Source organism: Mauremys reevesii, linkage group 6 (assembly GCF_016161935.1).
Source record: "Mauremys reevesii isolate NIE-2019 linkage group 6, ASM1616193v1, whole genome shotgun sequence".
NCBI classification, from domain to species: domain Eukaryota; kingdom Metazoa; phylum Chordata; order Testudines; family Geoemydidae; genus Mauremys; species Mauremys reevesii.
The window spans coordinates 45,262,495-45,285,857 of NC_052628.1; the positions used below are offsets into that span (position 1 = coordinate 45,262,495).

A 23,363-nucleotide genomic window follows, 5' to 3' on the forward strand; every position below is an offset into this window, starting at 1 on the left:
GTTTGTATTGTCTTTTTAAAGTTGCTCATACAATGAAATTTATCTCAGTTTACAACTGAAATATTTATTTATTTCTATTTATGATCGTGGTATGAGTTGCTGCATAAAAACCCTAGAATAAAGAAAAGATGCAAAATAGCTAGCTGCAACTTTTCAGTTCATATGAACTTTTAGAATTTTGCTTAAATTTAAAGGATATTAAGTTTAATTTGTCAATTTAATTGTAATTTTTTTCTTAATTTTCATTTTTAGGACTTCAGCCATAAAGTTGCTCTTTTAGAAGATGGTAAAATCAGAACGAGCGACAATAGAATTTATGGGAATCCAGTTCAGTGGGTTAAGGCACTATTAGGAAATGACATTTCTGTGAGCTGGAAGTATGTGTGGAATAAGGTAGGCTCACTGTTATTTCTAAAAAATCGCTTAAAAGCTATTGTATTCTTTTGTAGAACGATACCCATGTCACTTTTAGATACACGCTACTAGCTTTGTGATCAGATGGCTAGTGTGAAAGTTCTAAGTCATAAAGCACCAAACATCTGAGAAGTCCCCCAAGATCTGCCAGCGCTTTTGCAGCATTTATCCCAGCTCATATGGACACTTAAACAACTTTGTCCATCTTTTAACCCCCTGCATCCTTTTAAAAGTTGCATTTTGTTTCATCAAGATGCCACTCGCTACAAAGTGGATATTGCAATTTTCCTCAACACCTTTGGATAGTAGATTCACTGCACAGCTGCAACCGGGTGAATGAGAGGCCAGTGTTGCATGCTTGAGCAGCATACCCAAGCTATTGGCCCTGTGGCCTGCTTCTACGGGGATGTTGTATCCAGTTGCATAAATGAGGCTCTGAGCATCATCTAGCCTGTGGTCTCTGGGGACTTCGAAGCATTTTTGTAGTGTTTAGCCTTTGGCTGCTGTCAGTGCATTCACATTTCAGGCCTATTTGATCTCTTTAAAGGTGCTAAGATTTTTTTTAAATTGGGCTTGTGCCTTTATTTCTGTAAGATAAAGGAAGCTTGAAGAAGATGTTTTTACCTTATATATGTGAAGTCTGTTACTCCCTGTTTTTTCTGGAGCGTGACTCAGAACATGTCTATAGTGAGCTCTAACTCCTTTATTAAAAGGGATAAGGATAAAGTTTAGTTAAATGGGTGTTAACAAATGTAACTTTAGTGCTCTCATGGCCAAAATGGAGTCTGCTCTGCAGGCAGCTCTGGCCAAGAGAAGGCGCGCGCAGAAATGCAGCAGGGAAATTCCCTTCCACCCCAGGGACACCTGTTCCAAACCCACCGGAGTGAACACATACACACCAGAACAGAACAATGAATACAGGAAAGAGAAATATTTATTTGCAGAGAGATGAGAGGAGAAAAACAACAGGGGGAAATATAAGAGGTGTGGTAAAACAGGGTTGCATTCAACACAAGGCCTGACAGGCCCAGCTGTACCACAGTCTGAAAGGGCAGACACCAGCAATGTGTCTGCACACAGAGTTCAGGAGTCCTGGGAAAAGTTCCAGTCCAATGGTGAGTCTTGGGTGCTCCTGGTCATAGGCGCAGAGTTTCTAATCTCCCAGCTCAGCCCAGGCCCCGCCCCCACTCCACTCCTTCCCCCAATAACCCACCCCACCCTGCTTTTTCCCACCTCTGCTCCGCCCCCTCTTCCCGCCCCTTCCCTGCCCAGTTCCGCCCCCTCCCTCAAGCCCGCTGCACTCTTGCTCCTCCTCCTACCCCCCCAGTGCTGATCAGTGGGGCCTGCCAGCAGGCAGGAAGCACTGGGGCAGAGGGGCAGGTGCTGATATCAGGGCTGCTGGTGGGTCCTCAGCACCCACCATTTTTTTCCTCTGGGTGCTCCAGCCCCGTAGCACCCACGGAGTTGGCACCTATGCTCCTGGTTGTCTTCGGTGCCAGTAAACTTACCCCAACAAACCCCTCCAGTGCCCTCTTCTGTCACTCTCTGCAAAGCCACACAGAGTTACAACCTCCCCACTTAACTAGCTAACAGCTTCCCTCCTTATTCCCAATGCAAAGTCACAAGCCCCAGTACTCTCGGCTCCAGACAGCTCTGGGCAGCAGTGACACTGGGTCCAGCTCTGGTTTATCCTTCTCGGGCGATTCCTCCCTGGCACAGTGCTCCTCCTGGACCCTATCCTGGCGTGTCCCCGGTTGGCCTATCTGTCCATAGGTGTCAATTCTGTGGGTTCTCCAAGCTCCCCGCTGCCCAGTGCCTCCTGCCCGTGGTGGCTCTGTTGATCAACTCCTTCCCCTCCCAGCACCTCCCACCTGCCATGATCAGCTGTTCTGTGGCATGCAGGAGGCGCTGGGAGGGAGGGGATGGGGCGTGCTTGGGGAAGTGGGGGAAAGAGGCAGGGCGAGGGTGGAGAGGGGGTGGGAAGATGCAGAGTAGGTGTGGAGGGTTGGAGTATGGGCGGGGCCTATGGCTGAGCACCCCTGGGACAATTGGAAGCGCCTGTGTCTCTGTCCCTCCCAGGCTTTGGGCAGGTTCTTGGCTCCTTCACTCTGTGAGGGCCTGCTTGCTGCAGCCCTTCTGTCTGGAGCTCCAGACACACACACACTCTCTCTCAGCAGTTGCCATGTTTACCATTTGTACTTGCTTCTGTGGTAGATTTAGTGCATTTTGTGTCAAGTTAAAGAGTCAATGCTCCCTCAGCATTGACTCTTTAACTTTCCCACACCAATGCATCTTTCCTGTGACCATTTTAGAGCCCAGGGAGTAGTGCTAAAGAAGAGCAAAAGAAAAGTGGTTGGATCCTGAGGATACAAGTAACTCCTCAGAAGCAAAGTAGATACAACCTTTTCCCAGTCACAAAATGATTTTATGTGAGATTTGAACTCATATCCCCTGGCTAGTAGACTCTCAATGGATCTAATGTTCAAAATTAGACATCTTCAAGTGCAGATGCAAAAATTGCATTTCATGTAACATACCTAATTTTTGCATGCATTATCTATACAAATTGTGTATTCAAGATATGTTCTTGCAGTAAGTAACAGCATATACCAAATTAGACCCATAATTGCATACACCTAATTTTGAAAGAAACCTCTTATTATTAAAGAAAACACAACATAAATAAAATAACCAGTAACTTATATAGGTTTATTTATATACAGGTCACATACCTTGGAACGGAGCTGTCAAAAATTCTTGTTGAAGAAGCATGTATTCCCAATGAACCAGAATTACCAGCACAACAAAAACAGCCTTCTGGTATGTACAAACTAAAACCTAATTTCCACTTTGGCTGGAAGTAGCAGAAAATGGTTTCTGAAGTGCTCAAGCTTCCACAGTTCACTCACTCCTTACTGATTTGGTTCAGGAATTGCCCTCATTACCTTAGACTTGAAAAAATTCTCTCAAAAATTGATGTGTGTGGTAAAAGAAATATTCCCTTCTGCCCTTACACAGTGCAGTGTACTGGAGGAGTAATTTTGAATGCCTTGGGTGCCAAATAAAACTATTTAAAATACAGAAAAACAAAAATCTTACTAATCATTGTAATTGTTTATTGTGCTAGGTATGCAAACCATGCTTTTCAAACAGAAGAAATAAACTGCTTAAGTGGAGACCTCTAGAAATGCTCAAAAGACAAATTATTATCCTGAGTGTTTCTCTCTCTAACAATATACAAGAACAAAGTATATTAATTCAGACATCCACAAAGGGACTTAGGCATGGCGACATTAAGCATTGCCACACCTAACTTTTAGGAACCTAAAAAGTCACAGGAACAGCACTGTGATCCACAAAGCCTGAGTTAAGCAGTACATTAAATGCGGGGAGATATGCACCTTACAATTTATTCCACAAAAGTCAGCATGCTAGGCAGGGAGCTGCATAAGGTGGTCAATGGGAGATGACAATCAGAAGGGTGTATCCTAAGCTCTGCCCCTTTCACAGAGATAAGCACCTAAGTCCAGGCTGCAGAGAGATGCCTACTTCTGCAAGTGATCTACAAACCAGGGGAAGATAGGTGCTACTTCTCATAAATTGCATGCAGAGCCTGATCTAGTAGATATGCTCAGAGGGCATCGAACTCCACACAAAACAGCTGGAGGAGGAGGAGAAATACCTCCATTATGACCATTAGCTCAGTAAGATGCTCACCTAAGATGTGGTAGATCACCAGTGTGTCCCCCCTCTACTTGATGAGAAGGGGTTTGAACAGGGTTCTACCACCAATAACCACTGGGCTAAAGATTATAAGGCATGTCCTCCTCCTCTTCCAGTGGATTTGTGCGGAGTTAGGAACACGCTCTTTTTTCTAGTGAAGACAAGGGCCTTACACATTACCTTTGACTTTGCCATAGCTGGGGATCAGGTTCAAAATTTGTGGTGAACTGTTGACTTCAGTGGATTGCATGGATGTAAGTGAGAGCAGAATTTCCCCCACTATATGTAATACCGTGTATTTCTGTTTTCCTTTAACCAAATCATGGAGTCCTTATATAGCTTATACTCATCTCTTTTTCTGACAAAATTTACATAGCAACCAATGGAATTTTACCAAAGAAAGACTGTGTAAAAATTAATGTCCAGTCCTGCTATTGACTCAGCTGCTGTTAACGTGACTGTATGGGGGAACAGGGGTCTGCCCACGCACTACAAGTTACAGGATCTCACACTAAATTGAGGATTTGTTCCAGTGTTTAAATGTAAACCATAATGACTTCAGTGGGTCTCCGTGTGGGTGTAGGGGTTTGGTAACTTTGTAAATTGCAGGACTGAGACGTTGCTGTCCTGCTACTCTAAACCCCCTACCCCAATGGCAGTGACTTTTTCAACCCACAAGGAAATAATTTTCTACTTTAAAATGCATCTCCAAAGCAGGATACATTCAGTTTGTTTGAATACATTTGTTTAGTTCTCTAATCTCATCTCTGTAATTATAGTCATTATACTCATAATTATCCCCACTTAGCTCACTAAGAGAACCCAATTAAATCAAATATCTTCGCTCAGTCCTCATGATGAATCATTCTTTCATAGGACCTGCATGCACTAAATAATGTATCAGTTCGTAGAAAAAAATTGTCTTAACCTTTTACACTACCAAGGATGCATTTTGTAACATTGGACCCAGGCAGTCACACATGGTGCCACTTCAGTCATGGTACTACCCCCACCTTTCAGCATACTGGGAGTCTGTGAAGCAGACAGCATGCAGCAAAAAATTCCACCACTTCCACAAATGGAGAAATCAGGAATACTGCCATCCCTTGAAGTAGAAGCTGTGGAAGTACCACCTGTGTCCAGAGAATTAAGAAGTAAGACTTTTTATTTAGCACTGGCTAGGAAGCCTTGTGGAAAGGAGAAAGAGAACTGGTGAAGTAGAAGAGAAAGAGGGAAGAAGGGAACTGGCTCATCAACTGTCCAATAGCATTTTTATCTGATGAGCTCTATCCACCATTCTTGCCTGTCATAGTCTGAGAACCACTGGCTCGAAACCTCAGAGAACACTTTCACTTTTGTCATCCTGGGGCAAGACCCAAAGAAACGAATTTGCCTCCACTATTCCATAGCTTGCCATCTGCAGCTGCTGAAACCACTACTGTGCATCAGATGGTGCCATTACCTTTCAAATCCCTGATCACTGTTGTCTATCTTTATTGAGAGAAGTTATTTAGTTTCTCCATAAAAACATATGGAAATGTGAGGAAATTAAAGTTTTAAAATCAATTAAAAAGTGGCTTGCAAGAAGGATTTTAGAGAAGATTACTTATGTTAATAATTTTGTTGGCTGTACCCACTCTTCTCCATTCTGTAGTAATAATTGAGAGCAGTATTACTGCATTATTTATTCTTCTTTGAGTGCTTGCTCATGTACATTCCATATTAGATGTGTGTGCACTGGTGCTGGACGTTTTTCCCTCAGCAGTATCCATAGGGGACTGGCTCTGGTGCCCTTTGGAGTGTCTGCCGGCTCCCCCCCACCCTCAGTTCCTTCTTGTCGCCAGTGATGGTGCTGGAACATCTGCTGCTTCGGCTAGCATTGATTCCTTCTCTGTTTTTGCTAAATTTGAAATCCTGTAAAATAGTTATACATCGTTAGTAGTTTTCTTAGTTACCCTTAGTAGTAGTTCTCCACCTGTCATGGAAGGTCGTATTCCTGGTGGCAGTGATGTCGGCAAGATGGGTCTCTGAAATTAAAGCCTTGACCTCAGAACCTCCGTACACAGTCTTCTGCAAAGATAAGATTCAGTTGCGGCCCCAGCCAGCCTTCCTGCTAGAGGTGGTCTTCATCTTCCATAGTAACCAGGACATTTTCCTCTCGGTGTTCTGTCCCAAACCGCACAAGTCCAGTGAGGAGAGGCATCTTTACACCCTGGACATCTGGTGGGCCTTGGCTTTCTACTTAGAATGTACCAAGCCTTTCTGAAAATTGACTCAACTCTTCATCGCTACAGCAGATAGGGTCACCTGGTGTCCTTGCAGAGGATTTCCAATGGGATTATCTCATGCATAAGGACCTGTTATGACTTGGTGGGGGTTCCGCCGCCACTGATTGTCAGAGCCCACTCAACAAGAAATCAGGTGTCTTTGGCAGCCTTCCTGGAGCACATCCCTATCCAGGACATCTGTAAAGCCACAACGTGGTCCTCTGTTCACACGTTTACTGCTCATTATGGCATCACCCAGCAGGCCAGAGACGACACTGGGTTCGGCAGAGCTGTGATGCAATCTTCACATCCGTGAACGCCTACCCACCTCCAGGGGTACTCCTTTGGAGTCACCTAATATGGAATGGACATGAACAAGCACTCGAAGAAGAAAAGACTGCTACCTTTCCGTAACTGGTGTTCTGCGAGATGTGTTGCTCGTGTCCATTCCACAACCCGCCCTCCTTCCCCACTGTTGGAGTTTCTGGCAAGAAGGAACTGAGGGTGCGAGGAGCCAGCGGTGCCCCTTGTGCCGCGCCATGTGGGCGCCACTCCAGAAGGCGCCAGAGCTGGTTCCATATGGATACTGCTGAGGGAAAAACTTCTGGCACCGGTGCATGTGGCAAGCACAAACACCTAATATGGAATGGACATGAGCAACACATCTCAAAGAACACCAATTACGGAAAAGGTAACTGTCTTCTACTACACCAACCAAGAAGCAAGGAAGCAAAAAACTAAATCAGAGCCAATATATAAATGCCTCCTTACTAACCTCTTCTCCAGTAAGAAACTATCCAAGCAACATAATACCTCAAATAGTGGGACTATAGGGAAGTCTACACTACAGTGCTACATAAGTGCAGCTATAGCACGTCTGGGTGAAGATGCACTATGCCAAGTTTGTTTGTCTGGAGAAGACAAGACTGAGAGGGGATGTGATAACAGTTTTCAAGTACATAAAAGGTTGTTACAAGGAAGAGGGAGAAAAATTGTTCTCCTTAGCTTCTGAGGATAGGCAAGAAGCAATGGGCTTAATTTGCAGCAAGGGCAGTTTAGGTTGGACATTAGGAAAAACTTCCTAACTGTCAGGGTGGTTAAGCAGTGGAATAAATTGCCTAGGGAAGTTGTGGAATCTCCATCATTGGAGGTTTTTAAGAGCAGGTTAGATAAACACCTGTCAGGGATAGTCTAGATCAGAGGTGGGCAAACTATGGCCCGCGGGCCACATCTGGCCTGCAGGACCCTCCTGCCCAGCCCCTGAGGTCCTGGCCTGGGAGGCTACCCCTGGCCCCTCCCCTGCTGCTCCCCCTCCCCAGCCTGACCCGGTGCTCTGTGCTGCGCGGTGGCGATGGCATGGCTGGCTCCAGCTGGGCGGCACAGCTGTAGCCCCGCCAGCTACCGGTGCTCCAGGCAGCGCGGTACGGGGGCAGGGAGTGGGAGGGTTGGGAATAGAGGGCAGGGGAGTTCAGGGTGGTGGTCAGGGGGCCGGGGGGCGGATAGCGGTCAGGGTGGTCAGAGTGCGGGGAACGGGTTGAATGGGGGCAGGGGTCCCCAGGGGACAGTCAGGAATGAGAGGGAGGGGTTGGATGGGGCAGCGGGGGGCAGTCAGGGGCAGGGGTTCCAGAAGCAGTCAGGGGACAGGGAGAAGGGGTGGTTGGATGGGGCAGTCAGGAAGGATGCGGGGTTGGATGGGGTGGCAAGGGGCAGTCAGGGGCAGGGATTCCGGGGCAGTCAGGGGACAGGGAGAAGGGATGGTTGGATGGGGCAGTCAGGAAGGACGGGGGGGTTGGATGGGGTGGCAAGGGGCAGTCAGGGGCAGGGGTTCCGGGGGCAGTCAGGGGACAGGGAGAAGGGGTGGTTGGATGGGGCAGGGATCCCGGGGGTGGCAGTCAAGAGTGAGGGGGGGTTGGATGAGCCGGCGGAGGGGCAGTCAGGGGAAGGGGTTCTGGGGGCAGTCAGGGGACAGGGAGTAGGGGGGTGGATGGGGCAGTGGTCCCAGGGGGGACTGTCAGGGAACAGGGCGGGTTGGATGGGGCAGGAGTCCTGGGGGGAGGCAGATAAGGGGTGGGGGCCAGGCCATAACCCCCTCCCCTAACTGGTCCTCCATACAATTTCCAAAACCCGATGCGGCCCTCAGGCCAAAAAGTTTGCACGCCCTGGTCTAGCTAATACTTAGTCCTGCCATGAGTGCAGAGGACTGGACTAGATGTCCTTTCAAGGTCCCTTACAATCCTACGGTTCTGTGATTCCTGAGGGACTCCACCAACTGACACCTTTCACACCAGCTGGTTACCCCTGCCTCACTTTCATCAGTGGGGACATGCAGGCGGTATTCCCAGCAAGTCAAAACCTGGCTTGATTTTGGCTGAGAGAAGAGAAAACTAAGGGTATGTCTACACTACAAGAGTAGTTCGATTTAACTTAGGTCGAATTTGTGGATTCGACCTTATGAAGTCGAATTTGTGTATCCGCACTAAGGACACTAATTTCACCACACTAACCCACCAACACGGCCAGTGTTTGGAAGCAGTGCACTGCAGTGCAGCTATCCCTCCCGCCAGTCCCCGTCCCCCCAGCCATTTTTTTTTCCATTTCCAATGCAATGAATGGGAAAAAATGTGTCGTGGTGTTGGAGGTAACTCATCATTGAACCGTCACAATCATCTCCTCCCTCCTCTCCCTCCTCCTTTCTGTTTTGTGCAATCTGTTTGTGCACTTTTCTGCTCAGTGCAGCGCAGCAGCCACAGCACGCACTTGCTGCAGGATTGGGCTTTGGTTTTCCTCCCTCAACTCTTATTATTTGTCCACCCCTTCCACAGCAGCTGCTGAGAAATCACTTTTTCAATGGTGCTGGCTGGCACTGGGGTGGTGGGGGACGGTTTACGTTTATCAACCAACGGTGGGGGTGGCCAAGTTCAGACGCGCGGTTTTCAGGAACTCATTTCTCTTCTGCTCTGCAGAAGGTAGCATGCTCTTCGTCCACAAAATGAACTCTGGGGATGCTTTGATGCTGTGATGCCGGGCCTTGACCTACCCGCTAATGTCCTGGCTCGCTAAGCTCTGTGCTCGCAAGCCCCTGCACAAGGAACTCTTAAAGTACCAGCAGAGCGTGGAGCAGCGTGCCTGTGACTCAGTCAGTTTCTCTGAACCTGAGCCTGTTTCTACAGACCCACTGTTGACTACTGCCTGCAGTGCATCTGCAGTTACTTACCCCACCCCCCCAGTTACATACCCCAACCCCATTTTTAAACCAACACACGTTTAAAAAAAAAAACTTTTCACATGTAACTTTACAACTTCTTTAAGGTTGAAACTGGGAGCACTACAGGAAACTGGGTTGGTGACTGTGCTGTAAAGCTGGGTGGTAAACTTGAGGAATGAAAGAAGATGCCCCAGAGCGGTCTGCAGTGCCGGACTCCCTTGGCTAGAGAGAGCCATCCGCCCCCCTTCTTTCAGTTCCTGCCATGCGGTCTGTGTTTTTGGGGAGGCGGACGGGGGGGACGGATACTTTTGGCGGGGCTGCTGTGTGTACAGATTCCTCTGCGATGTGGCTGCACCTCCGCTGCACCCCTCCCGCATGAGATCCCCGTAACCCCCTCCCCACACAGACCCACCAAACCACCTCCCATACCGACCAGGGTGCCTCCGACCACCTGCCCAGTGACTGCCCTGACTGCAGTGTGTGTGCTGCCTGCTGCTGACCTCCCATGTCCCTGTCCTGGTACTTACCAACCCCTTCACTCCTTCAAACAGTCCTTCCCAAAGAACACAAGTAAACACAGTAAAAACTAAAAAACATGATTTATTAACAGTAATTTTAGGTATTTGGAAGGAATTATGGGGGGATGGGGAGGGGGAAGGGGTTTTTGGGGAAATTTAGGAAGGAGAGGGTTTGGGTACTTGTGCACTATGCTGGGGTGCAGGCTTTGGGTGCAGCCTCAGCTTTACACGGCCTCTTATTTCCTTGAGGTGGCGGCGCTTGGGTGGGCGGTTAGGGGAGGGGGGGGGGGGATACACTGCAGGGGGAGGCATCCTCCTGCAGTCTGCCTGCAGGGCTCTGTCACCATGTCCTGAGGTCCTGCAGAACATGTCCAGTTTGGAGCATCACCTCCCCTCCTCTCATTATCTGTGGCAGCGCTTGAGTCGCCACCTCTCCTCTCCTCTGTGCTGTGTGAGCGCTCTCGCTGTGTGAGCTTCTCTCCCAATCTCTCCCCTGCTCTGGTGGTCGTCACCTCCCGCTGCCTAGCCTCCAGCTGCTCCTTCATCTCTCTTTTTTCTTTTGTGTTTAATCTTTTTGATAGAAAAAGGTGGATGAGGGGAGAGTCTGAAATTGGTCCAAGAACAAGATAGGGATGTGTGTGAGGAAAAAGAGAAAATTTCTGTTTTTGTGTAAAACTCTGTGAACAATGAGGTTCTGGTTTATTGAATCTGTGAGATCCCAGTTTCTGATGGGGCAAATGGGTGTTTTTAAAGTCATTTTGGTGGGTGGTTCTGGGTAAATGTCCTCAGTCATCCCTTCAGCCTTCAAGCCCATTTGTTTTGCCCCATTTTGCCTGCACAGCGTGCCTGGTGTGCACCCGAGCCTGTTTTGCCTTGCCTGCAGTGCGTGCTGTGCTGACATGACAGCTCTTGACAGCAGAGCGCTGACAGAGGCAGCACAGCAGCATGCCATCTACTTTGCATTTGCATGACCAATATGGGGCCATATGCAACCATCTACCAAACCATAAATTGCTGCTTGCTAATAAGATGGGCACTGCTGCCAGCCCTTTTGCATTTGCTTGCAGCCATGCCCCTGCTGGGCTGGTTAAGCCTCCTTTAAAAGAAAAAGTAGGAATGACTCCTGAGTAAATCCCTCCTTTATCCCAACAATTGAGATAAGAGCTGCTGTAAGATCAGATCTAGTGTATGTGAAGAGGAACTATAGACCACCTGCTGTAGAGCCTGCAGAAGCAGAGCTGTGTGCATGCATAGATTAGGAGCTGTTCCTGCAACACCACCTGTTCTGCAATTTCCCCCACCCCCTCCTACAATCTACCCAAGAATTCCTTCCCCCATGAATGAGATGAGTTGACTTGAATGATGAAAAAGTACAAGTGTGTTGATAGTAATAGACAGTGAGAGGAAGTGTGCCAGGAGAGGTGATAGTCCAGAAGGGCATTAAAGAGTGTGGAGGGGAGCAGGCAACAGAGAGGGCAGAGGTTGATGATGAGGAGCTGCCAGTTATCAGGGTTGAAGGGGCAGTGACATGATGAGTTACTATTGAGTGAAGCTGATGGGTGGCCAAAATTGACTCTGCACCCTCTACCATGAAAAATTAGGTGCACCATGACACTGCCAACCTGACAGCACTGCTGTACTGGAGGTTATAGTCTGTGGTTGACAGATGATGGTGACCATATTGTTTGCCAAGAGTGATGCCAGCCATGGCTAGGGGCATGCCCATCATAGCTGCATACCAGCCATATTGTACCAGGATGCTGAGGTGATAGCGTCTCTCAATCTGCATGGCAGTAAAGAGAGGATTGTTTTCATTTCTACTTTGAGAGAGGGGACCGGTGAAGACTTGGGGTGGGTGGTGAGGCTTTTGAGCTTTGTTGCCCTTGCTGATGCTGGACCCTTGGAGCCTTTTTGACCCTAGCCTTGGAGACAGCAGGGACCCTATGCTGCTTTTGACTCACAGCAGGAACTGTGGGATACCTTGCGTCCTCAGTCCTTTCCCCCCCTCTCCGTCCATCAGATTTTTGCGTGCTGAGTTCCCATTTCGTGCGAGCGCTCACCTGTGTCTAGTGTGAGGCGTCTCTCGTCTCTCTAATTTTAATTTTTTCTTTGAAATACCGAAAAAGCGAGAGAATAAGGACCTAATTTAATTAGATGAGAGCCAGTGATGAAGGTATGAGCCACAGGGGCAGAGGAGATGAAGATGCGCGAAAGCCAGGGCGAAGCCAGCTACCAGGGCAGACAAGGCCCTATGCAGCGGTGGGCAGTGCTGCACAGCTCGCAAAGGCACTCGCCTCCTCAAGAAAGAGCTGGAGCTTTAGGCAAGGAAAGGCTAGGGGAGTCAGAAGAATTCCTCTTTCTTAGACAGAACTCCCCTAGAGAGGAAGATGAGATCTCCAGGGGAGGATTCTGTTATATCCCCATATATAGATATTACCCTTTTCACACACTTAGGACTATTATCCTTAATTCAAGTTTACATGGTGGAAAAACGGTTGGTAGGGCTCCTTCGTGAGGTTGATGCATCTATTCTGGCTCGGGGGGGTTGTTGGTAGTCTGTCTGTGAGGTGATGAAGATCCGCTGGGTCGGAAACCACCGTAAATCCCACTGTCGCCTGCCTCGTCCTCACAAACCTCTTCATCTCTTTCCCGCCCGCGAGTCCATGGTCACTGGCGGGCATCCCACTTGTCTGGTGTAGAGCTCATCGCTGGTGGGGTTTTTGGTAGCCTTGGGGTCGCTCCGTTTTCTCGCTTGGCTCTGTTTTGGCTGCTGTTGCATCCTCTTGATTTTTCTCGCGGCATGTTCGTCAGTCTCACGCTGTGAATTCTTGCCAAGACTTCCCTCTTTCCGCTCCTTTACATTCCGCTCTCCCAGACTCCGCGCGATCAGAGAGCTGAGAGCCACTCCTCTATTCAGAGATTATCCCATCTCCACTGCTGCTGGTCCCTCATGCATTCCTCTGATGGCTTCAACCCTCTGCTTCTAACTTGCTGAGAGAGGCTAACTCTGCTGCCCATGAGGAAATCAAAAACTGTCCGATTTCTGTCCAGCTGTCCTGCTGAGAACAGACCAGAAAAAGAATCAAGACTTTTCCTGTGAGGCTGTGTGAGAGTGGAGAGCCAGGAGCTCTAATTTCTGTCCAAGCCACAGCATTTGACTTGACCTGTGGGATGGGAAAGGTCCATTGTTTTGCAATCGAACTAATTCGCCAGTAAGCCTCGAGTTCGAGGTAATTCCCTTCCCTCGGCTAAGGTGGATCGTGGTGTGGAATTGCGAAATAATTCTAATTTGGTGCTGCCTAAGACAAACAACAATACTGTAAGTAAACTTCCTTTGTGTACATCCCACTTTTTCTGTTGTACTTAGCAAGGACAATAACTGACAGTGAATATGGTTAAGATGCAAACCTCAAGAGGAAGTGGCCTTACCTACTGTTTTACTTGGAGGACTTTCTGGCAAAGGAAGAATAAGACAGAACCATTTGGTAATGTCAAATGAAAGTGTGTGGGGATGACCTAAAGACCATTTTACAAATTTCATTAGCAGTTGCCTGAGCTATCTGTGCACAAGACATTTTTATTTTTATTGGTGAGTGTCTCTTTACAAATCTGGGACAAAGAGTCTTAGTCACAGCTCCTGTAGATCTTGTTGCATGACGATGAGCTGTTGGCTTTCCTTTCAAACAGTAGATTTATCTTGCACTTTAATTTAATTTATAGCCCATCTCTTCCCTGTTCCTTCCAGTCTACTCATCAATCTGCCCTTAAAGCTGCAAGAACTTTAAAATTAAACAGATTTTTTGTTTTTTATACATTTACCCCAGACCACCCCTTAAATCTTGTTTCTAATCCTCTACCTTCCTTAATAAAATCCATATTAGTTTAAATTTAACATTTTAGAGAACTATCATATGATTGTTTTATTACATTCCAGTATGTGTGTATACTACGTGTTTTACACACATGTGTACACACTGGAGAATAGAAATAAAATTATAATCCGAAATAAAATGTTACTAACAATTTTAACATATGGTTGGAAACTGCAACCCACTGGTGATACTGAACAAATATTCTACTGTGAATCCTTCAAAAGACAGCGTATTGCCTTTTTATAAAGAATACTTGGGGATAGATTAGGTGATGGAGGATTAAATAATTTGATATTTCAATGGAATGAAGAACATAATCTGGATTTAGATCTGAGGGACTGGAAGGCCATCTGGACAGCTACACAAAAATATCTGTGTGCACTAAGAACATGTAATTGGGCATTATATATTTTTATCATCAAATTTAAATATATCAATTTTACTGTTGTCAGTCTAGAATATAGTTCTTTATGTAGCCGGATGTATGAATTCCCTGTCTGGCATATACGTTTATGGTTGTCATGCCTCCATTTCTTAAATCTTTTTAAGATCAGATTACATCTATACTTAAGGAAGATATTGAGTTTCAGATCTCAGTGGATCCTGTTTTTTACCCATTAGGTCATTATAATGTTGCTGGATTATCAACATAGATTTTGAAGTTCAAAAATAGGAGTGATCATATTGCTAAATAATAATTTAAGTATCAGAATACATAATCAGTCCAAAGATCCTGAGGGACAATGGGTAATTCAGGAAGTATCATTTAACGCAGAGAAGATGTTAGTGGCTACATTTATGTATCTAATGAAGATAGGAAAAGACTGAAAACAAAGTTCAACAATTATTGCATATGATTGTGGTGTGGGTGAAGATTTTGAATGAAGGACTTTATACCGCATTTCTGTCAAATTAACAATCACTTAGGGAGTGTCCATAGGATATAGCTATCCATCATTAACGATCCACAATTTTCAGACATGTAGAGACAGAAACGGGCGGCTCTATGTTTTTTGCCGACCCAAGCATGGCAGTCAGGCAGCCTTCGGCAGCGTTTCTGCGGGAGGTCTGCCGGTCACGCAGATTCGGCGGCGGTTCAGCAGGTGATCTGCCGGTCCTGCACCTTCATCGTACCCGCCGCCGAATTGCTGCCGAAACCACAGGACCGGCGGACCTCCCACAAAAACACCGCTGAAGCCTGCCTGACTGCCACCTTCACAGCGACCGGCAGGCTGGCCCCTGTGGCTTGCCACCCCAGGCACGCACTTGCTGCGCTGGTGCCTGGAGCCGCCCCTGGACAGAAAGAAAGATTTACCAGTAATTGTTGTTCTCCAAAAGTATAGCCTCTGTAGATCCACACTATATTCCCTGCCCTGTGAGCCAAGGAATCCTTTCAAAGTAGTGAATTGGTAAGGTGCACACACGTAACCCTTGAAGCCGATGTTATGTAATGGAGGACATAAATTCCAGAGCCCTAAGCATCTGTTAGCTGCTTTCTACCTCCAGACACTAATTTTATATTTCCAGAGTAGACTGGATCTGCTGATGCAATATATTCAGAAAGGAACAGTTACTAGTAAACAAACTTTCTTTCTCCTTCATGACATTGCTTTTGCAGGTCCTCACTTTAGGGCAAAGGTTCTCAGACTGGGGGGGTAGGGATCCCTCAGGGGGTCATGAGGTTATTACATGGGGGGGTCGCGAGCTGTCAGCCTCCACCCCAAACCCCGCTATGCCTCCAGCATTTATAATGGTGTTAAATATATTAAAAAGTGTTTTTCATTTATTAGAGGGGTCACATTCAGAGGCTTGCTATGTGAAAAGGGTCACCAGTACAAAAGTTTGAGAACTACTGCATTAGGAGACCAGCAAACAGTGACAGTCCTTAGGAATGCAGAGGAGTACTACTGTTAAATAGGGCGTGATGTACTACTTTCTCAAATCAGGTGTCCTATCTGGCCTCATCAATCAAATAATGTTTTGCAAAAGTATTAATTGAATTCCAAGTTGTCACTGTACAAATGTCAGTTAAGGGCACCTGACAGATAAGCTGCAGAAGCTCTTATCCTTTGACATGTAGAGACTCTGGTGATCAGTGTCTTATAAATGAGAGAGAGAACCACTGATAGATTGATTAGGTATCAGAAGGTGGTTTAAGTCTTTCTGGTACAACACTAGCTATGCATAACATGTCTGGAGTTTAATCTGGACTGAAATACCTTGACCTTTCTTTTCCCCTCCTCCCCCTCCAAAATGATACACAAAACTTTTTGGAATTCCTAAAGGCTTTGTCCTATGAAAGTAGTAATTAATAACTTTATTTTAACATCCAACATATATAACCTGGTTTCACCTGGTAGATCCTGAGATTTTGGAAAAGTACTTAGTACAGTGGATTCTTGGGAAGAGTTACAAGGCAATTGGGAAACAATCTCTGCAGGCCTGGACCTCTTAGAAGACAGACAGCTAGACCTTAAGGAGGCCTGCTGTGTCCTTCCTCTAGAACAAGGTGTGATGGGTTCGTTCACAGAAACCCCCTTAAAACTGTCACTAGATGTGCTGGAATACCACTGAGAACAAACCCCCCTGCCAGAGAAGGCTTCCCTCCACTCCTGTCTTGCTCAGTAGACGACACTCCAGTCAACTACAGCACAGACCACGAGGTTGGGCCACACCCTCCTGCAGTTCACTGAAACTGAGATCCACTCCGCTCAGGGACTTCTTAGTTAACAGAGACTTTCCCAGGACCCAGTATTCAGTCTTTCTGGGAGCCTAAACCCCAAATAAATCCGTTTTACTCTGTATAAAGCTTATACTGGGTAAACTTATAAATTGTCCGCCCTCTATAACACTGATAGAGAGATATGCACAGCTGTTCGCTCCCCCAGGTATTAATTACTTACTCTGGGTCAATTAATAAGCAAAAGTGATTTTATTAAGTATAAAAAGTAGGATTTAAGTGGTTCCAAGTAATAACAGACAGAACAAAGTAAGTTACCAAGCAAAATAAAACAAAAACACGCAAGTCTAAGCCTAATACATAAAGAAACTGATTACAGATGAAATCTCACCACCGGAGGTGTTCCAAGAAGCTTCTTTCACAGACTGGACTCCTTCCTTGTCTGGGTCCAGCAATCACTCACACCCCCGTAGTTACTGTCCTTTGTTCCAGTTTCTTTCAGGCATCTCTTGGGGGTGGAAACCCCTTTGTTCTCCTGTGCAGAATCACACCAAAAAGATGGAGTTTCTAGCCACCTGGGGAAGTCACATGTCCATGAATGATTCAGCTTTTTGCAGGCCGACGCTATTGTTTACATGTTAGTTTGAACGTTCCCAGGAAAGCTCAGATGTGGATTGGCGTCTCCCAAAGTCCATTGTCAGTTAATTGTTTCTTGACTGGGCACTTACTGAGAATAGTCCTTTCTCAAGAAGCTGACCAAATGAGGCTACTTAGACTCAAACACATTGAGAAACAAGTACATAACCAATATTCATAACTTCAATTACAAAAATGATACACACATACGGACAGCATAATCATAACCAGCAAACTACAGCCTTTCCATAGACACCCCACTTGACCTCCTCTGTACAAGACCTGGTGCCACTATAGGACCCTAGTTGCAACAATGATCTATATGGTCACAGTTCATGTCAATAACATCACACAAGGATCCTCCGTTACCGATCTATCTGTCTGTCAAGGTAGAGCCTTCAGACTGCAGAATCCATAGGGAGGAAAGTGCTGTTGGAATGCAGAACCACAACAGGGTGCAAACCAGGCTGAGAGAGATGGACCAAAAGATTTAGAACCAGATGATTTGTCAGGGCCAGGCTGTGGGCAGCCTGTGTGCACTGGTCTGCTGCTAAATTGCAGTCGGGAGATAAGTAGCGGGGTCTGGAGTGAGGGGGATCAGAATGCCAGGAATTCAGGGTCAGGTACCAGGTTGCAGGCAATAGGCAGATAGCAGGATCAGGGTGGAACTGGCTCAGGATACTAAGACATTAGGGTCAGCCACCAGGTTATAGACAGAGGTCAAATAACAAAGTCGAGGATGAACCAGGATCAGAAGCCAGACTCTAGAGTCTGGAGCGGAAGCAGGCAGGCAATCTGTGATGTTGCTCAGACTACTCCCCATGGTGGCTTCCTGGTTTAAATATTAGCCAGCCCTCAGCCAATCAATGGGATGTGGGAGAGTACCATGTAGACCCTGCGGGTTGGTACGTATTGCCAGCCCTAGCTTCACACGGTCTTCTAGCAGGAAGCCAGCCTAAGCATTCAGTGGTGACGCAGAAGCATCACCAGCTCAGAACCCCCACTGTCTCAGCTTCTAGGCTTACAAATTCGTATGTGATTGTTCAGCATTTTCCAAAGGCTGCCTTTCCTGCAGCCCCCATTGGCCTGGAGAGGTGAACCGCAGCCAGGAGCCACGATCGGCCGAACCTGCGGACGCAGCAGGTAGACAAACCGGCCGGGCCCACCAGGAGCTTTCCCTGAACAAGCAGCGGCCCAAGTTTGAGAACCACTGCTTTAGAGGATTCAACAGCACAACCTATTGAAGAAGAGGCCAAAGACTTGTAACTTAGGCCCTAGGCATCTCCCACAAGAGAGCCTCACTTAGGTCCAGGAGCACTCAGGTCTTCTGCCATAAAAAAGGTCTCACATCTGTTACTCCTCTCGGGACTGTATTATTATAGAGTGTTATTTTGTAGTGCCAAAAGAATACCAGGTGCTTCAGAAAATGTAGAAAGATCTTAGTCTAAATTTTAGATATGAGTGAATGTAGGAGGTGATATATAGTAGGAAGAAGGTAAAAGAACAAGTTTTTAGAGAAGAAGGATGGTCTTGTGGTTAGTGTACTGGACTAAAATGCAAGAGATCTGGGTTTTATCCCTGGCTTTGCCACAAATGCCCTGTATGACCTTGGGCATGTCACTTGAACTTAATGTGCCTCTGTTTATCATCTGTAAAATGGGGATAATAATCCTTCCCTTACCTTATGGAAATGTTAAGGTTAGATTTTAATATTTGTAAGCTGGTCATATATTTAAGTGATAAACGTACAGGATAGTATAAAATCCTATTACAAATAAATTACAGAAGTACAAGAGTTGTATTTTGTTAGCTGTGTGCACAACTTTTCAGTTCAGTCAATTTTTAAATTAAATATATGAAGATAAAAAAATAAGAATAGATATTTTTGACTTGCAAATTGTGGGCATCATGCAAAAGTTGAGTTTTCAGTAGGGATTTAAATGAGCAGAGAATGGTGGCTCTGTTTACAGAAGAAAAAGCTTTTTGAGTAACCCTCATTCAATTACTGGAGATACTGATCTGAAATGGACATTTTTGTATTGCAAAACTAAAACAAAATGAAAATAAAACTTCAAACATACTAAGAATGGTTTAAACCCTATAAACTAATCATATATAAACTCATAGCTGTAGACAAAGATGGAAAAGATATTAGTGAGCAGGGCGGAAAAAATCTTAGGAGACGAAATGATATTTCCCTGATTTATATAGAAGGGTCATTCTGATATTAGTGTGAACTACAATGAGTCTTTACAATATGAGTCATGAAAGTTGTGAATTACCCTATAGTGGGAAGGTGGGGCAGAGAACAGGACAGGATGGGTAGTGAATGCTGTAAAGCAGATACAGCCCCCACCTCCACCATGCCCTATATACACACCGCAAATGCACCGTGGTGTATGCTTCACTGACAAACAGCAAGTTGCTCTTTGAAAGCCACCCATCTTCCCTCCCTGCTCCTATGTGGCCCCCAATGTAGATGGCAGAAGGCTCAGGCAGCCACCCACCAATCCAAGCTTCTCCTCTCTGCTGTATTAGTTTGGAATGTGTATATTACAGGCTTACTTTTTTTTGTTAATTGTTGACTGTAAATTAATTTCTAAAATGATTGCAATGAGACTAAAGAGAGTAGTGACTCAGCTCAATTATCCACTCAGCTCAAGTTGGATTTATTAAAGAGAGAATGGTGGCATTTAATTTACAAAATCTGTATCCGATAGTGTGGGACTTTAGCTTTAGTGTGAGTTTGACCACAAAGCACTCAAAGTCATTAACTGCTGAAGAAAATTCTTTCAATAGGGCCACTTAAATCTAGCTATACTTTTAGAAGGTTTGACTTTAGAAATGCTTTTCTAAAAGGGGCTAGAACACTGTACTCAGTTTCTACAGTAGCTATTTCCTCATTTCCAAACATTTATGTTTTAACCTTAAATGCACATTTTCTGATTTTCACACATTTGGCTTTATAACTGTAACATTTTAATAATGCTGTTGCATTATTGATTTATATCTTTAGGTCTATCTTGAAATTTTCTCTAAAATAGCCTTAGTTTTTCTTTTAAAAGAAAAACTTGCAAAGGGACAGAGTATAATCTCTGAATGGATAGGTTCCAGTTTTTTTATGCCACCAAACACAAAAGCAGCAACCAGTTCATCAGCAGTGGGTTTTTTTTTGCTATGTACCAATAAATAAATAATAATGGAGATATACCAATCTCCTAGAACTGGAAGGGACCCAAGGGGTCATCAAGTCCAGCCCCCTGCCTTCACTAGCAGGGCCAAGTACTGATTTTGCCCCACATCCCTAAGTGGCCTTCTCAAGGATTGAACTCACAACCCTGAATTTAGGAGGCTAATGCTCAAACCACTGAGCTGTCACTTCCCCCAATGGCTGGTTCCTTCTTCCATGACATGCTCTTGTGAGACAGTCACAGCAAGCAGCTAGCACAAAGAGAAATCCTTCAAAAATTAATTAAAATAAAGAAATAAATAAACTGAGGAGCAAAGGGAATAAGGTGCTGAACTCTTCATAGCTAGTATAGAGACAGCTGTTTGCCCTGAGGAAGAGTCAGGGGACTTGTCTGACAAATTTATCTCCTTATCCAGTCTCTGGCCTAAAGGTTTGGTTCTACAAACCAGTAAATCAAACAAGCTTGTCAGGTAAGACTAAAGCCTTCTCACATGGTTTCAGACCTACAAGTATGGCTTCAAAAACAAGCAGGCCAGGAACTTCTTGTCAGGCCACTAGCAGAGATTCAGATGTTTTCCCCGCAAGGTAAACCTTCCCACCTTGGGACATACTAAAATGTTTGGGTCTACCATCCTACAATCTTCCTAAAGCACTCAGTAATGGTTTTTTTAGTGGCAATCACCTTGATAGCCTACGAACCCCTCAAAATACATTCTGGTTTGCAGAGAAGATGAAAGATAAATTATCTGAGTAGGAAAATTAACTTCTTTGAGTTAGTAAGGATAAAGGAAAACTGTGATTCAATACATAGCCTGAGATATTTTGTCAATTGTATGTGAAGAATTATCCTTTAGAGAACTTAGAGCCCCATGAAACTACTAGACAATTTAAAGCAGAGAACCTGGCTTTTTGGGGAAGACTCTTAGATAAAGGGCTCAGAAAGGATGCTTTCCCTGACACTCTAAAAGGCCTAAAAATTAGGCTGCAGACCATGTCTACATAAGATTCTCAGTTCCTGCATTAAGAGCTCTTTAGTTCCTAATGCTTAGAAGGTCTCCAGAGTTCCTTGAACCAGAGCTATTTGCTTTAGAGAGGTTACAGACTCCAATCCATACACTATGATCTTATAAGCTCTGTAAAACTTCTGAAGAACTTTATAACACTTACAAAAACCTAATAGAGTTCTCAGAACTCTAATTTTTCCGAGCAGCTACATTCAAAATATTAGCCCCCAACTTTTTTTTAAAATAGCTATGTGTACTGGTAATTAATGTTGGTAATTAATGAATAAAACAAATTTGGAGATATTTATCTTGTATCTCAAAAATGCCTTGTCTAATTAGTTTCAAACTTTGAGAAGAAGTTTTTCTCTGGCTGGAAACTACATATGGAAATTTTATAGAGAAAGGAATAATGTTTCAACAAATTAGAAGAAGGGGTCAAAATCAGCCTTATAATGGGAAATTTCATGCAATTTTAACTATGGAGATGCTACTGCTGGATCGAAAGTTCTGCTATAAACTGGGGGCCCATCAGCTAGAAATAATACAGGAGGAGAAAGGCCTGGGTGTATTAGTCAATCAGAGGATGACTATAAGCCATCAACATAATGTGGTCATAAAAAAGCAAAAGTGATCCTAGAATGTATGAGGTGAGATATTTCCATTAGAGAGGGAAGTATTAATGCCATTGTACAAGACACAGGTAAGACTTCATCTGGAATACTGTGTACAATTCTAGTCATCCATGTTCTAGAGAGAGGAATTCAAACTGGACCAGGTGCAGAAAAGGGCTGCTAGGATGATCAGGGAAATGGGGAGGCTGTTTTACAAGAGGAGAATAAAAAAGCTGGCTTGTTTCACCTAGCAAAATGAAGGCTGAGAGGGGAGATGATTGCTCTCTATAAATACATCTGGGTGATAAACATTAGGGAGAGTGAAGTACTATTTAAGCTAAAAGAAAACATTGGCGCAAGAACAAATGGATACAAACTGGCTATGAATAACTTTAGGCTGAAAATTAAAAGATGGTTTCTAACCATCAGAGGAAAGAGGTTCTTCCACCAGAAGTAGTGTGGGCAAACAATCTAACTAGTTTTAAAATAGAATTTGATAAATTCATGAATGGGGTTACCTGTTATATAGCAGGGAACTATTCAGAGTGACCCAGGAGATCCCTTCCAGTCCTATGTTTCTATAATAATAATAGCCCTTAGCTCCAGATTGTTTTGCAGATTTTATGTTCCTATATATATTAAAAAATTACCTCTGAGGTTAACAGCTGTCTGCCTGTCTGAATATGATCTCTTTCAAACTACTTTGTGACTTTCACCCAATACCACTGTTTCTATCAGTTATTTTTCTAATACATTATCTATAGTCAGGAAGGTAAGTGGCTCCCTCTGGAGCTACTGCCTACTGTTTCACAGATTGGTTGGTAAAGGTCTTTGTGAGAACAGCATTTTAATAACCTCTTCAGAGATACACAAACAACTTATTTGATGCTATCAGCGTTTGCTTGCCTGGGGTCCAGGGTATATGAATGTATGCTGGACATCAGATTGTAGATCCTTAGTACTTTTTGTTCTTCTATGTCTTGTGTTCTGAAATGAACATATTGTGTAGAAAGACTGTGTGAGGTTGGTTTTGTGTCTGGGCTGTTTGTTGCCGTGGGTTCAAGATTGGTCCCTGGAATTCTTTTTTTCTTAAAGCACTGTTTATTGGTGGTTACTTCCCCCCACCCTTCATCTCAGGATAAGGGCCACAGTGGCCTAATAGATAAGCCAATGGCTTTTTTTTTAAAGTCAAAGATTGTGGGTTCAAGTCCCATCTGGGGTGGAAAAACTCCTTTTTGGGAGG

General features: G+C 44.9%; 1 protein-coding gene across 1 annotated transcript in view; it reads left to right on the forward strand.

The window, feature by feature from the left end:
• Window positions 1–23,363, forward strand: part of ANKRD31 (ankyrin repeat domain 31) — a 135,131-nt gene that overhangs the window by 108,473 nt on the left and 3,295 nt on the right. Inside the window, exons 24-25 of the mRNA XM_039544026.1 lie at window positions 253–393; window positions 3,138–3,234. Coding sequence (XP_039399960.1) covers window positions 253–393; window positions 3,138–3,234 — 238 coding nt within the window. The remainder of the gene's footprint in view (window positions 1–252; window positions 394–3,137; window positions 3,235–23,363) is intronic.